The sequence below is a fragment of the Ruditapes philippinarum genome, unplaced genomic scaffold (assembly GCF_026571515.1).
Source record: "Ruditapes philippinarum isolate M1 unplaced genomic scaffold, ASM2657151v2 ctg611_1_1_1_1, whole genome shotgun sequence".
In the NCBI taxonomy this organism is placed as follows: domain Eukaryota; kingdom Metazoa; phylum Mollusca; class Bivalvia; order Venerida; family Veneridae; genus Ruditapes; species Ruditapes philippinarum.
Window position 1 is genome coordinate 201886 of NW_026863843.1, and position 16088 is coordinate 217973.

At 32.2% G+C, this 16088-nt stretch overlaps 2 protein-coding genes across 3 annotated transcripts in view; one reads left to right on the plus strand and one right to left on the minus strand.

Moving 5' to 3' along the window:
- The first annotated feature begins 5514 nt into the window (after positions 1-5514).
- The window catches only part of LOC132723477 (uncharacterized), a 35620-nt gene continuing 25046 nt past the window's right edge, over positions 5515-16088 (plus strand). Inside the window, exon 1 of the mRNA XM_060708202.1 lies at positions 5515-5536. The gene's annotated coding sequence lies outside the window, so the exon portion shown is untranslated. The remainder of the gene's footprint in view (positions 5537-16088) is intronic.
- LOC132723473 (uncharacterized) lies at positions 9599-12891 on the minus strand. Of its 2 annotated transcripts, none has more exons than XM_060708196.1 (2): positions 12808-12891; positions 9599-12006 (listed from the first exon to the last, which is right to left on the minus strand). In XM_060708196.1, exon 2 carries the CDS (start codon positions 12003-12005, stop codon positions 9903-9905), a length of 2103 nt encoding a protein of 700 aa, XP_060564179.1. In that variant the 5' UTR covers position 12006; positions 12808-12891; the 3' UTR covers positions 9599-9902. The 2 variants fall into 2 exon arrangements, with proteins under 2 accessions (XP_060564179.1, XP_060564178.1); XM_060708195.1 differs by having other exon boundaries at positions 9599-12100; positions 12808-12860.

Consider the following 16088-nt stretch of genomic DNA (forward strand, 5'->3'; position numbering starts at 1 on the left):
TATGCTTAATGTCTTCAAATATGACTGCTTCAATGATAGAAAAAATAAATTTACTTGTGTTTCACTATGTTAACATTTCTTTTCAGAAATTAAAGATCTTTTTAAAGTTTTTGTGCTGCCTTGAAAAAGGCAACATATAGGGGTTACTTTTGTCGGCGGCGTCATTGTCGGCGTCTGCATCCCCTTAAGCTTGTCTAGAGCATAAGTGAGTCATTATAAGTCGGATTGACTTCGAACTTGGTATGCTACTTCTTATAATGACCTGAAGTGCAGTGGACAAGAACCAGTACTTTTCATTTCTTATTTTTTGAGTTATTGCCCTTTGTTAATTTTCATACTTTATTTTTGTCCAGGCCATTTCTCCTAAAGTATAAAAGCTATGGACATGAAACTTCATAGGATGATAGATCTCATTAGGAAGAAGTGCAATGCACAAGAACCGGTACTCTGCATTTCTTATTTTTTTAGTTATTGCCCTTTGTTAATTTTCATACTTTATTTTTGTCCAGGCCATTTCTCCTACAGTATAAAAGCTATGGTCTTTTAACTTCATAGGATGATAGATCTCATCATTAAGAAAAATTGCAGTGTACAAGAATCGGTACTCTGCACTTCTTATTTTTGAGTTATTACCCTTGTATTTTCATACTTTATTTTTGTCCAAGCCATTCTCTTAAATTATAAAAGCTATTGACTTGAAACTTCATAGGGTGATAGATCTTATTGATAAGCACAGAAACTGCTGCTTCTTATTTTTTGAGTTATTGCCCTTTCTTAATTTTCATATTTCATTTTTGTCCTGGCCATTTCTCCTAAACTATATTGTACACAAGACGACACATCCGACTCGCAGAGTTCTTGTGGTATATTGCTATCGTGAGGCGACACATGTCATCACTGATGGCCCTTGTATAGTTTTGAAATCATTCTAACTTAATAGGCAATTTTGACAAGCATTCAAAGTTCAAAAAAGGGCATAACTCTAAAAATATTGCTTTTAGATTAATGCCCCTTGTCTTACAACTGCCTCTTGTCATGATAAGCAAGTCTTCCAAGTTTTATGTTGATAGCTTTGAAATTGCTTGAGTAATTGGCTGCAATAAAAAAATTTGCACAGTGACAATGACGATGCTAGCTAAAGTTTTCACTCACTCACTCACTCACTCACTCACTCACTCACTCACTCACTCACTCACTCACTCACTCACTCACTCACTCAACTCACTCAACTCACTCAACTCACCAACACTTACAATAAATGTTTGTTTTTTTCAATCTTGTTATGGTTCTTGCTTGGTTTGAATTTTTCATAAATATATGTTTTTGAGTCAGCAAAGAGAAAAATGACAGCCCTTTAATTTGAATTAGAAAACAAGAGCCATGTAAACATGGCCATCCCTCGCAAAAATGTGTTTGCTCATTGGAAGAATATACTAGTTTATTACCCTTCCAGATTTTTTCCGCCTTTTTGATTGGATATTGATCACCCGAAAGAAATTGATATAACCGAGCCAGACGGGTAATATACACACTAAATTTCCCCGTTTTGTACCCAACGTTGTAAACAACATGCGCTGAGGTGATGCGCGTACGGTTCGATTTTACGCGGTGTAAATTCCGATTTAAAAGCACTTTTTAACTGTCAAATGATCAATATTTACCAAAGTAGAGTAATGATACATATTACCATCAGTATCGAAAACAAATATGACCTTGTGAAAGCTTAATATTAATTACAAAAATGTGCGTTCAATAGACTACTCCTTTTCTCTTGTTTACTTTCGTAAGGTACGGGAAAAATACGTCATGTATTTATATGACGTCATGTTGTGACGAAGAGGTATCCTAAAGGGAATCTTATTTCGACGTTTCATTTGAAACAGCAATGATTTTTTAAAAAAATCGTCTAAACTCGTCAGGGGAAGGGTAATAAAATTATTATTTTGGTTTTGGAGTGATATATGTGGATATATTACCTGCCAAGATAAAATATCACCCTCGCCTAACGGCTCGGGTGATATAAAATCTTAACAGGTAATATATCCACATATATCACTCCAAAACCAAAATAACATATAATATGTAGTAGAGCAGAATAATTCAATTTTAAGAGGTATTTTGGTAATGAAAACTGATGGCTGATTTGATTACAGATTTGAAACCTATGTGAACATGATGGCTTAAAATAACAAAGGGCAATAACTGAAAAATAATGCAGGGTTATCATTCTTGTGTGCTGCACTCCTTCTCAATGAGATCTATCCACATACCGGTATGAAGTTTAAAGTTGATATCTCAAAGCCTTTTTAGTAATGCTCTGGACAAAAAATAATCATGAAAAATAACAAAGGGCAATAACTGAAAAATTATGCAGGGTAGAGTTATCATTCTAGTGTGCTGCACTCCTCCTCAATGAGATCTATCCACCTATAAAGTTTCAAGTTGATACCTCTAACACTTTTTGAGATAAGCTCCGGACAAAAAGTATGAAAAATAACAAAGGGCAATAACTCAAAAATTATGAAGGATAGAGTTATCATTCTTTTGCACTGCACACCTCCTGAGTGAGATATATCCACCTATGAAGTTTCATGTTGATATCTCATAAGCTTTTTGAGTTATGCTCTGGACAAAAATTAAGTTTGAAAAAAATCAAAGGGCAATAAGTGAAAAATTATGCAGGGTAGTATTATCATTCTTGTGCAGTGCACTCCTCCTCAATATGATCTATCCACCTATGAAGTTTCAAGTTGGTACCTTCAATACTTTTTGAAATATGCTCCGGACAAGTTGTTGGACGGAAGGAAGGACGGACGTACGGAGACTATTTCTATATCCCACGCCGCCTTTCGGCGAGGGATAAAAATCCTGAAAGAATCTTAAGCTGGAAACTCGGGGTTTGTACAGTCTTAGAAAGTGCTTAAATTTGAGTCCCTTTCTTAAAAAGTGCTTAAAAATGTAAAAAAGTGCTTAAAAGTCCTTGAATTTGATTACTGTCTTGAAAAGTGCTTAAAAAGTGCTTAAATTTGCTGAAAATATGCTTGAAAATGATTGAATGACATAGTGTCGATAAAAATCAACAGTTAACAAAATAAAAAAAAAATGATCCAATTTAGTATCAAAATCAATGAAATGTTTGCTCAAGGTAACAGTAAGTGGACAAATTGCACTTGTTTTGAACTAATTTGTATTTGATGCACCCTTTGTTTCTTCTATAAAACCTTAAAATTTTGGCCAGAAAATGTGTATAATTCAAGAAAAAATAGTGAATAAACTATCATTCTTAGGTTGAATATTGTTTTGATATATGTGCAACAAATGTGCTTAAAAAATGGGAAAACATGCTTAAATAGTGCTTAAAAAGTCCTTGAATTTTGGCATTGGATGTCTGTATGAACCCTGAAACTAATCCTTTTCTAGTATAATAAAAGCCTTAAGTTATAGTTTCATCTTGGGATTACCTAATTTTAGTATTATATCAGATGGTGTTGTGTATCTTTAATGTATAGGTATTACTTTTTTCCAGGTTTAATAATGCTTCTGTTTTGCTGTCAAGTTTTTATTTTACCACCCTCTCTCTCTCCCTTTGATCGAGAGTAAATCAAGTATTCTCTTATATAACAAAACAAAGACAAACATAGGAATGACACTATAATAAAGTTTTTATTTCTTTAATCTTTAGTTTATGACTGTACAACAAAAGATCACAATTGATGATAAAATTCTTGTTACCAAAACTCCCTACCTTAGACTAAAAATTGATTATGTAGTTACTAAGATTTCAATTTATTTATATTGATATAAGTGAAAAACCATATTGCCACCAGAGATATAAGACCTTGAGATTTTAATGATATTATCATAGATTTTTTTGTGTGAATAAAGAAGTGTTTGCATTTCAAAATCCAATACCAATAAATATAAGGCAGATATTTCCTTTCCAATATAAGTACTATTTAGATATTAGATAGAGTTAAAATTACAGGTGCGTGATATAGGGAAACAGATTTTATTGAGTATTTTTTTGTAAAGATCTTTACAAACATTTGCTTGTATTATACATTTACTTACTTTTGGACTTGAAAGCATATTTTTGTATAGCTGTAAAATTTTATTCAACCTTTTACACTGTTAAGTTTTATTCAATCGTTTACACATTTAGACCTTTTAAAGTCTCCCCATTAAGTGGAATTAAAATTTCTTTACATTTTATATAGTCAATAAAAAAAGTGTGTTCTTTTACCTTGGTTTATTGATAACATAGATATCTGTAGGAATAAAGGTTGTTGGGATTAACTACATTTTCACTGGTAATCATAATAACTTTTTGTGTTTGTTATTATTTGATGATTGTTTTAGATACTGGTAGGTTAGATAATTAGATTACTATTTTTCATGGAAGTTACAGTCTTTTTAACATTTAACCTGATTTTTGGAAAAAGGGATAGCCCCCTTAGGGCCCGGACCTTTGGGTCTTTTTTTTTTTTTTACTGTTAAAAAATATCTCTTTTTTTTGATTTTGGGTATTTTAAAAAAACCCAAATTAAAAGTAATGGACTGTTTCAATTTAAAGTAAGATAAATGCTGTACCTTAATTCAGCAGTTTGAGGAATAACAAGATTATTTGATATTTCTTTTAACCACTGATAGTACATCTTGCTATTTGAATTATTATATAATCATTACAGTTTGGCCCTAAGGATGTTGTTTATTTTATAGATTATGTTTTTCCTATTTTTTTTCTGAGGAATCAAATTCATATTTGTCATAGTCTTTACTCATGAATCAAATTCATATATTAATTGTTTTAACTGATGTACCTGTTAAAAAATTTGTAGTCTTTACTGATAAAGGAAATTCATATTTTCATAGTCTTTATACATGAATTGAATTCATGTATTCATAGTCTTTACTAATATGTGAAAATGGTATACACTAAGTCTTTACTAATAAATCAAATCGATCACATATTCATAGTCTTCACTAATAAATCAAATTCATATGTTCATTGTCTTTACTGATAAATTAAAGTTATATTTTCATAGTCTTTACTGATAAATCAAAGTTATATTTTCATAGTCTTTACTGATAAATCAAAGTTATACTTTCATAGTCTTTACTCATGAAGTAAATTCATATATTCATAGTCTTGTTTGATAAATCAAGTTTATTATACCCCTGAACACTGTGTCAAAAATATTTGGATATTAGTAAAATGATATATATATTTTGAACATGGTTGGTATTTTCAAATTTTAATGGATAAATTTTGTAATATAAATGATGTAAGCTATTCCCTATTTGATTATGTAATTCTTTGGAACAAAATTCATTCCTATTCAATACTGCATTCCCAGGGGATGTCAAACAATGGTTCATCACCCCTGTCACTGTCATAGTGATGTAAGGGTGTTATTTATCACCACCTGAGTATTACCTCTAGTAACTAACATTGTGCACTGATGTAATAAAATATAATTCTATTTTCAGTAACAGTTGTTGACAATTAAAAAAGATGAGACAGACAAAGTAGAAGGTAGGTCACAACTAACTTATAATCATTTTGAAACCAGAATCAGGTTACTTAGAAGGGGTATATGCAACTTTATCCGGAAGATGTCTAGCCTCTTGATTTTAGGGTACAGACTATTGGTAAAATTGCTAATTTGGGATGTAAAAAAGCAGATCTTCGGGAAAACTGCATGATGTTAAAAAAATCAATTTTATAGGCCACTAGCTGATATATAACGTGGAGAATCTGTTATATGCTTTTCAACTGCAAAAATTCATTTCATTATTGTAAAAGACAGATATTTGCTAAAAAAACACAACTTTTAGCACTTACAAGGGTTGACCAGCCTCAGCCTTGACATGTTTTGATATCACATAAAGAGTTGTTTTGTGTTGGATAACCTTTCACATTGAATAACTTTAAAACTTACCTTTTAATTGTATGCTATAGCTATCAAATTTTGACCTTGATAAGGCACAGATTTGTATATGGTATTGAACGTTGACCTTATATGGTCACATTTCCTTAGCAGGTGACTTATGTAAACAAATTTTATCTTCAATTCTCAACTTCTTGTAACATTGGAAGAAAATTTGACCTTGGCTGACTTTATTTTCCAGTTACAGCTTTAAAAAATTCATGACCTTTCCTAGCAATTGATCTCAGGTGGGCAATCTCTGGCCAACATGGTTGTCTTGTTTTTCCATACTTTTATCATGTAAGCAAAACTTTTATTTTAAAATAAAATGTCAAATTCCCATTCATGCTCTGTTTTTGTTTGGAATATAGCTAATAGCTAGTTCTAGAATAAGATACAGAGGAATTCAGAAAGCTTAGCATCATGGTCTAGATCAATATTTTAGCCAAGGAATACAGAGCATAGATTTATACCATTGATAAGGTTAATCTCCAAGAATTGTGGGGGACATCATAAATCAGGGAAAACATAAAAGTGCTGTTACATTAATAGTTATGATAAACTTCTTAGAGTGTCTTCCATGCTCAACAGCTCACAATAATTAAGTGGTATATAAGAAAGCCAATAATTCTAATCTAAGCATTTGAGTAATTGTAGGCATAGATTTAGTGGAATATATGTGATTTGCTGTGATTTTTTATTTGCCTTTTTTAGGTGGAAAATGAATTTTTATTTAACAAAGCAAGTTAATGATAAAATTTATATCTTCGGTCATAGAGGATATACATGTAGATTTACGGTTGCTCTTGTGTCCTGACAAGCTCACAGTATTCCTAGATTTTCCTACCTTTTCATAGTTTTTAAAGAGGTAAATGGCCAAATGTTCGAATTGTACTTGATTTTTGCTATTATTGTCTATAAGCATAAAACTTTGTTATTTATGAATAGATTGTATTCATTCTTTGACAAAAGAATCCTTTTGACAAGACCATCAAGTTGACCAAATTGATTATGACCTTCACTTATCATTGACCTTGATTTTAATGGTCAAATTGAATTTTGCTTGATATTTGCTATGATAGGCTTTCACTTTGCTATTTGTGAATGAACTGTCTTCATACTCAAGCACAACTACATGAAGGACAATGATTTAAAAATGATCAAACTCAATTTGACCTTTAGACTAAAGGTCAAATTAGTGAATTATGCTAAAAATGGCCATATCTTTGTTATTTTTAACCAGGTTTTCCGAAGGAAAAAACTGGTTATTAGATTGAGGTATGTCGGCGGGCGGGCGGACGGGCGGGCGTAAACAATTTCTTCTGTGCGCAACTCCTTCTACATTTCTCAACGGATTTTGACCAAACTTTCACAGAAGCTTAGTTATCAAGTGCCCTGGCGCATATTGTCCGGGTTTTGCGATTGGATAATATTTGACCTAATTATGGCCCTTTGTTTTTTTTCCTTATATAGAATATATAGTGAACAATTTCTTTCGTGCGCAACTCCTCCTGCATTTCTCAACAGATTTTGACCAAACTTTCACAGAAGCTTTGTCATCAAGTGCCCTGGGGCATATTGTCAGGGTTTTTTGAATGGATAATATTTGACCTAATTATGGCCCTTTGTTTTTTTTTCCTTATATAGAATATATAGTGAACAATTTCTTCTGTGCGAAACTCCTCCTACATTTCTCAACAGATTTTGACCAAACTTTCACAGAAGCTTTGTCATCAAGTGCCCTGGGGCATATTGTCGGGGTTTTGCGATTAGATAATATTTGACTTAATTATGGCCCTTTGTTTTTTTTCCTTATATAGAATATAGTGAACAATTTCTTCTGTGCTGAACTCCTCCTACAATTTTCTCAACGGATTTTGACCAAACTTTCACAGAAGCTTTGTAAGCAAGTGCCCTGGCGCATATTGTCGGGGTTTTGTGATTGGATAATATTTGACCTAATTATGGCCCTTTTTTTTATTCCTTATATAGAATATATAGTGAACAATTTCTTTCGTGCGCAACTCCTCCTACATTTCTCAACAGATTTTGACCAAACTTTCTCAGAAGCTTAGTCATCAAGTGCCCTGGCACATATTGTCTGGGTTTTGTGATTGGATAATATTTGACCTAATTATGGTCCTTTGTTTTTTAGCTCATCTGTCACAAAGTGACAGGGTGAGCTTTTGTGATCGCTTTTCGTCCGGCGTCCGTCCGTCCTTTCGGCGTCCGGCCGTCGTCCGTCCGTAAACTTTTACTTTAAATGACATCTCCTCATAAACCACTGAGCCTATTTCATCCAAACTTCACAGGAATGTTCCTTTGGTGGTCACCTTTAAAAATTGTTCAAAGAATTTAATTCCATGCAGAACTCTGGTTGCCATGGCAACCGAAAGAAAAAACTTTAAATATCTTCTTTTAAAAAACCATAAGAGCTAGAGCTTAGATATTTGGCATGAAACATGTTCTAGTGAGTGCCTACCAAGTTTGTTCAAATAAAAGCCCTGGGGTCAAAATTGGCCCCGCCCCGGGGGGTCATTGATTTTCCCTATATGCATATAGTAAAAACTTAAAAAATCTTCTTTTAAAGAACTCAAAGAGCTATGGCTAAGATATTGAGCATCAAACATGTTCTAATAGGTGTCTACCAAGTTTGTTCAAATAAAAGCCCTGGGGTCAAAATTGGCCCCACCCCGGGGGGTCATTGATTTTCCCTATATGCATATAGTAAAAACTTAAAAAATCTTCTTTTAAAGAACCCAAAGAGCTAGAGCTAGGATATTTAGCATGAAACATGTTCTAATGGCAGTCTACCAAGTTTGTTCAAATAAAAGCCCTGGGGTCAAAATTGGCCCCGCCCAGGGGGGTCATTGATTTTCCCTATATGCATATAGTTAAAACTTAAAAAATCTTCTTTTAAAGAACCCAAAGAGCTAGAGCTAGGATATTTAGCATGAAACATGTTCTAATAGGTGTCTACCAAGTTTGTTCAAATAAAAGCCCTGGGGTCAAAATTGGCCCCGCCCCAGGGGGTCATTGATTTTCCCTATATGCACATAGTAAAAACTTAAAAAATCTTCTTTTAAAGAATCAAAAGAGTTAGAGCTAAGATATTTAGCATGAAACATGTTCTAATAAGTGTCTACCAAGTTTGTTCAAATAAAAGCCCTGGGGTTAAAATTGGCACCGCCCCGGGGGTCATTGATTTTCCTTATATGTGTATAGCAAAAACTTAAAAAATCTTCTTTGAAAAAACCCAAATAGCTAGAGTTTAGATATTAAGCATGAAACATCTTCTAGTAAGTGTCTACAAAGTTTGTTCAAATAAAAGCCCTGGGGTCAAAACTGGCCCCGCCCCAAGGGTGTCATTGTTTTTAACTATATGTGTATAGTAAAAACTTTAAATAAATCTTCTTTTAAAAAGCCCAATGAGCTAGAGCTTAGATGTTTATCATGAAACATTTTCTTATGGGTGTCTACCAAGTTTGTGCAATAAAAGCCCCTGGGTTAAATTGGCCCTGCAACGTTGGGGGGGGGGGGGGGGGCCTATATACAGGTGAGTGACCTCAGGGCCATCATGGCCCTCTTGTTTTAAAAAGACATAGACCTTCTCAAGTAAAGTTTTAGAAAAAGTTTAAAAAGAATTCTTAGAAATGTTTTAGGCAGTAAGATGTGTATACAGTTTTATTTTTTTTATTTCATACATTATGACAGACAGTATAAGATTATAAATATCATGTCACATATTAGTTGATAATTCGTATGAAAGTATAACTGAAAGACCCTCAAATGTGTAGTGAAAAGTTAAAAACTTGGTTAAATTCACTTTGTGTTATTTGAAACTAAAAAGTTACAGAAAGAATGATGACAGGCATATATTTTAACATCTGAGTCAGTTTGATACAAACAAGCAGTATAATTATGATCATTAAAAACTTAATTTGTAACACTGTCACTGTTTTTGACCCCTTATTATTGGCTAACCAACATTCTGTAAAGAAGCTTGCCTATATGGAAGTTTGCTACATTGTTTCTTGCCCTTTGTTGAAGAGAAAGCTGGTAGCATTTTAATGCATGTTGAGGTCTGTTTTTTTGTTCCATACATTGCCCTAAAATGTTAAGAGCAGTTTCTCTATGTCCAAGGTTTCTATCTGTTGCTATGGTTCTTATAAGTTTACCAAGTGCTTGTTGTTGATCTTGATGTCTTTGTAGATGACGATAGATCTTATATTGTAGAAAGTACAGGTAAGGTAGAGAATCAACTACAGCCCAGTCCATCCATTTGTCTGCATGCTGATGTCTGTGTATCATGTCATCTTGTGTAGATCTGAACATTTCATATTGTAGTTCATGAGGAACACAGTTGATCTCTTCCTTTATAAATTTGACACAAAATGCTGTTATATGTTTAATACAGTCCTCACTTTGTTCACCACATACCCTCCTATATTCTGCTGTTGGTGCTGATGGAGGTGTATGCCAGCAGTTACAGGTAGGTATAACAGGGTTAGAGTAATACTGTTGTTCAGTGTGTCTTAGAATCAGTTCAGCTTCCTCCATATATTCTGTACTGTAAAGCACTGAAGCCAATTTGAGTCTGCTAGATGAGATATCTGAGTTTAAACCAGCTGATAGCCAAACCAATGCTTCAGGTGATACTTGATTGTTTTCACTAATACTAGATGATGCCAGGATAGATCCATATGTGGTATAAACACAAGGTGATAGAAACTTGAATGCAGCCTGTTCTAATCTGTTACCATTAATATTGAAAGTAATAAGTTTACCAATACAATGCTTCATTGTTCTAATGTTTTTATTTTGTAAATGTTTTAAAACAAGCTTATGATTTACGCTTGTAAGGTATGCTTTGTTTAAATATTCTGAGGTCATAAAATGTTCATTCAATTCAATAGAAGATTGATAATAATATGCTCCATTTGGTACCATGTTCAGTTTAACTTGCAGTCTATGACCAAGATCATCAATATCAATTGTAAGTAACTTTTGTCTGTCATTCTGTAAAAAATCACTTATTTTTTTTAAAAGTTCATTTTTTTTTTCAGCTGTAAATTGCCCTGCCATCAAATTATTTTCTCTGATAATGAAATGTGAACAACGGTCATTCTGTACACAGCTATGTAATTCTAATAAGCAGTATGTTAAGCATATAAATAAATTGTTCTCTGTCCATATACTTGACTCTGTGTTTTCTATACAGTGTAATAGAACTGTTTTACACATGAAACTTGATATATTGATTTCATCCTGAGGATTAAGGAAGGATTTAAGAATCATTTTCAATAATACATAGCACCTTATTTGTGTTATATTTAGGTTAAACATAAGACACCTTTCTGCCAGTGATGTAGATATTCTCCATTCCAGATCAGGATATACACTGACCTTACTTCCAGTTGCAACAACAAAACACCCAGTACTAGCTGCATATCTTCTCATGTCTTGTGTTGGCCATCTGCCAATACCTTGTCTATCTAACCAATCTGATGCTGATTGATGCAATGATTTACAGGGTAAAGATGGCACAATGTCTGTATCAGATAGTCCAGGTCGTCCTTGTTTAGCAAGTGATGGTCCATGATCTACAGCACCCTGAATGGCACCATTAAATATTGTATTTTTTAACAATATTTTTCCACTTCTATCAGTTATATGGTGTTCATCAGGAATGACAGTGGCAGGAAGAGGTACATCATGTCGGAGCAGTTGTAAGAAACAATAACCAGGGGTAGTGTTCTCATCCTGTATCATGAGGTAGTTTCTCTTGCCATGTTCCCACTCTGACCAGTCTTGTATTATATTGTAATCATGGGAACAGACTAGTATATCAAAGTCTGAAAGAAGTCCTATAGTAGTTGTACCTTCACTCTGACTCCCTAGATAATATACAGTCATGTTTGTATCAGTTAACCTGTTAGTGATATTATCCATAGTCTCCATCAGCATGGAATGTCTTCTTCTTCTCATCACTATTCTTTCATTGACACCAATGTCATCTAAAACCTCTGATAACATCAATGATAGGTTTTCTCTGTAGTCATGTTCTTGAAACATTCTGTAATATATTAGTAAAAGGAAAAATGTTGAAGTCACTCACTAAATTTATTTTGTCACATACTTTTATTTGTTGCTTATTTGCCCTTGATGTCCTAGAACAGAAAGGACAAGCATGTATTGATATTATGAAATTTTTAAGGTAGATATCAATTAAATAATAATAATATTGATAACAATAATAATAATAATAATAATGATATTAATGATAATAATATTAATGATAATAATAAGGATATTGTATAGATTTGATCCTTTATCTACATGTATTTGTTTGTTATTTAACTTTATTATTTGAATCAGGTTTTATTTTCTGAATATTTATTTTTTAAACTTTATTGATGCAAATTTTTACTTAAAGTTTCTGTTATTGTAGATTTACTTCCACTACGTTGTGACTTAACTACTATAAAAAATCGTTTTTTCCCTCTGTTTTTGTATTAAAAAAAAAAGAAAAAAAAGATAAATAACTCACTTTTAACGTTTATCAGTAGTTAATTGAATTATGTCCCTTAAAATAGTTTTAGGTTTTTGCATTTCAGAGTAACATTTATGATAATTATTCAAGGCTTTGATACATCAATATATGGTTTATAAGTTTGATAAATTTTCAGTGTTTTTTTTTTTAAAATTAACATTATATTACATTGTAACTTGAAGCAGACGCTTAACTTGGAAGCTACTTGAATCAAACACTAACTAAATTAATAATATAATATTAATATTGCATCCAATAAATTTCTGAAATTATTTATTTACTCAAATGTGAAATTGTGTTTAAAAAGATAAATTTTAAACTTACTTTGAAAGTTATATTTGACACTATGTTTTAAACTTTCTGTTTGACAAGGTTGTAAGTTGGAAAGTTTACTATTTTTACTTCCTCTTTTGGTTTTGAATGAAAATATAAAGGGGAGTTTATCATGTCATTACATTGATTTCTGTTGATAAAGTGCATGCCTGATAAACCTAGCTTTATCAGTCACCCCAAGCTTTATCAGACACCTCATCAAAAATATGCAAAATTTGCGAAATGAAATAAAAAGAATGGAATATATTTTCCTGCTACTGGGTTGGAAATATTTAACTGATAAACTTTGAATCGAATAGAAATTTTGAATATGAACGCGTCACTTACAATTAACTAAAACATTTGGGACTATTTCTTTTTGATTTGGCATTTCACATATTATTGCGCGCCGTCTGAACACGAGAGGTTCTGGATAGGGTTTTGCTTCAATTAAAATAAAAAAAATCAAACAACAATTGAAATTGAAAACATGATAAATAGAATACCAAACAAGTGTCTAATATTATAAAATTTATCAGGCTCGGCACGAAAAAAAAGGAGAGCTCGGCACAGCCTCGCCCTTCTTTTTTTTTCTTAGCCTTGCCTGATAAATTTTATAATATCAGACACTAGCATGGTATTCTCTATAACTCACTTCATAAAATTTAATTTGACTTTTTTCCCCTGCTTAAATTTATTTTTGCTTATTTTAAGAGAAAAATTATATAGGTATACAAAATAATTATATGGCTTTATCTCTTTTGATAAAATGTGTCATATATCTTTTAAGAATATGGTGATTAATTTTAATTGTACATTAATTTACATGCAATATTCTTTAAAAACATGTCTTAATAAATTCTGTACTGTATAAATAAACTTTATTCTGTATCACTAGAAATGATACAAAAACTTGTCAAGAGTTTGAATAAATTATTTCATTTTAGATACAATACGTTCACAAACCTATAATCAGTGTACTTGTATGTTTTTCTAAAGTGTATATAAGTATCTGAAGAAAAATACTTAAAGCTTTTGGGTAATACATGTACATTGAACATTTAAATTAGCCTTAAAACACACAAAACTTTTGGGTAAGACATGTACACAGCCTTCTTTTTGGCCATATATTTTTCAGGCACTTGTTTTTAATATATAACCATATAGAATAAACATAATTACTCTAATGAAATGATTAAAGGGAGACACAGGCAAAATGTTTATGTCTTAGTTTTGGATTTTTCATTCATTATTCTGTAAATGCACCCAAAATGAATACATTAGACAGTCAAAAGAACAAAACTTTTCTCCATATAAAGAATAAAATGGTGGTTTCCTAACTTGACCCGCGTGGGTCAGGTTAGAGCAATGGGATTTCACAATTGTTGTCACGGTGAACTCTGGAAACGTTAAAGAACATGTCAAATGAATGACTTAGACTTGTTTCAATCCTACAATATCCACAATATCTGTTATTGTAACTTCAAGGGTTTATTCAAGTGACATGACTTGTTTTAAAACTTATTCGGTGATTTTATTGGCGTCTAAATTTTGTTCAATAAAATAGATATATTTACGCTTCAAACCCAAAATATGTAGAATTTAAACAGAAATTCATGCTGGAACTTTAAGAAATGTCATTTTAGCGTGATTTGAGTACATTAGATCATTTTGATAGTTTTGTCATTATTTTGCCTGAATATCCCTTTAAAGTGTAATTGAAGAAATATATATTTATTGCAATAAATGTTTCTTCTTACAGTCGACTCGTTATCTCGAAGTCATCCGGGACCATCCAAAAATATCGAGATAACGAAATGTTGAGATAAACATTTTAGGGTTTGAACAAAGCAGAAACTGATTTTTACAAAATACATGTGGATACCTTATGTCAAATAAACTATGATATCCCCATGTCTTGTTTTCATAAGCCTAGTCAATATCTAACAAAGTAACATTAACGGATGTTTACCAGCGGAAATACTGGTGTCTGTGATATAAACACATAGTGAGGTTTACCCAGTAATACACCAATATAGTGAAAACATCGTTTTCAGGGTGGTTGATCCGGATATCCTCCCGGGTTAGTTATCGCGTCTTTCTCGAGATTGTTTGACCGCTGATTGATTTGTTGATGTTGTGAAACAATATTGCAACGATAACGTTTCTATACTTTCACTATTTCATTTACATTTAAAGTCATAATGAAGTGAGTGTGTGTGTGTGTGTTGGGTTTATTTACCCTCGCCACCGGTATAAAACCATATGTGCGAGCATATGCTTCATTTATTATAGGGAAAAAACTGTATTTAGTTAATATCTGCATATGTGACTAGTGAGTACAATATTTCCTGCCCCAAATATGCAAATAATTGCCGTAGATGAAGCCGGAAAAAGGTGGGATTATAACCCACACTTAGATTAAAAACTGTATTTAAAACTTAAACTTAAATCACAAAAAGGGGGAAGACGCTTATAAGCGTACGCCTTCTATATTGGGACCAAAAAAAACCCTAATAACTATGTTTATTGATTGCTTTATTTATTGCAAATCATATTTATAATATTAAAACTAGTATTGAAGGGGGGAAGACGCTTATACGCGTACGCCTTCCTATAACAGGCCAACTCAGTAAATCACTGTAATTCTTTGTTTTTAAAACTTTATTTCACATATGAAAAGGTTTATTGATATAAACCTTAGCAATACCCCTGAGAACATAGCTTTTACCTTTCAATTCAGCCATCATATAGTATAACTTCTTTTAGAGAAGGAGAACAATGCAGAAACGAATTTTGACAGATAGCGCGGAACCACGTTAATAGGTGAATTATGATTGGCCGAAAAATTATGCGATTTGTATAGTTGATTTGGAAGAAATGAAAAGATATGATTGGTCGTTAGTAAAGTTATTCATTGGCGCATTTACTATCCGATTTACTATGATCTTTTAAGAATAACAAATGATATTCAGTAATTATATTGTTATTCTAGACTCTCTATAGACCTATACAAAAGGAATATAGATAGATTTTAAAAAATTTTAGAACGCTGAAATGGCTAATAATTATTAAATTACTTGGTTACCTACAATGTGATGAGTACAGCTTTTTAAAGAAGAAAAAAAAGACTGGCTCATACTTGCTCTACTCAATGAATTAAGGTGTGCTCCATTTCTGTCATTTATGAGTAGATAACAGTGTGAACTGTTGAATGAATTGATACAGTGTTCTAACATTTATAAAGAACATAAAATTCACTCATTTTTGACATAAGTCAATCAACACGCTAA

Bases quoted from the DNA above. Each gene is read 5' to 3' on its own strand.
- LOC132723473 (XM_060708196.1), bottom strand. From the start codon at position 12,005: ATGTTTCAAGAACATGACTACAGAGAAAACCTATCATTGATGTTATCA.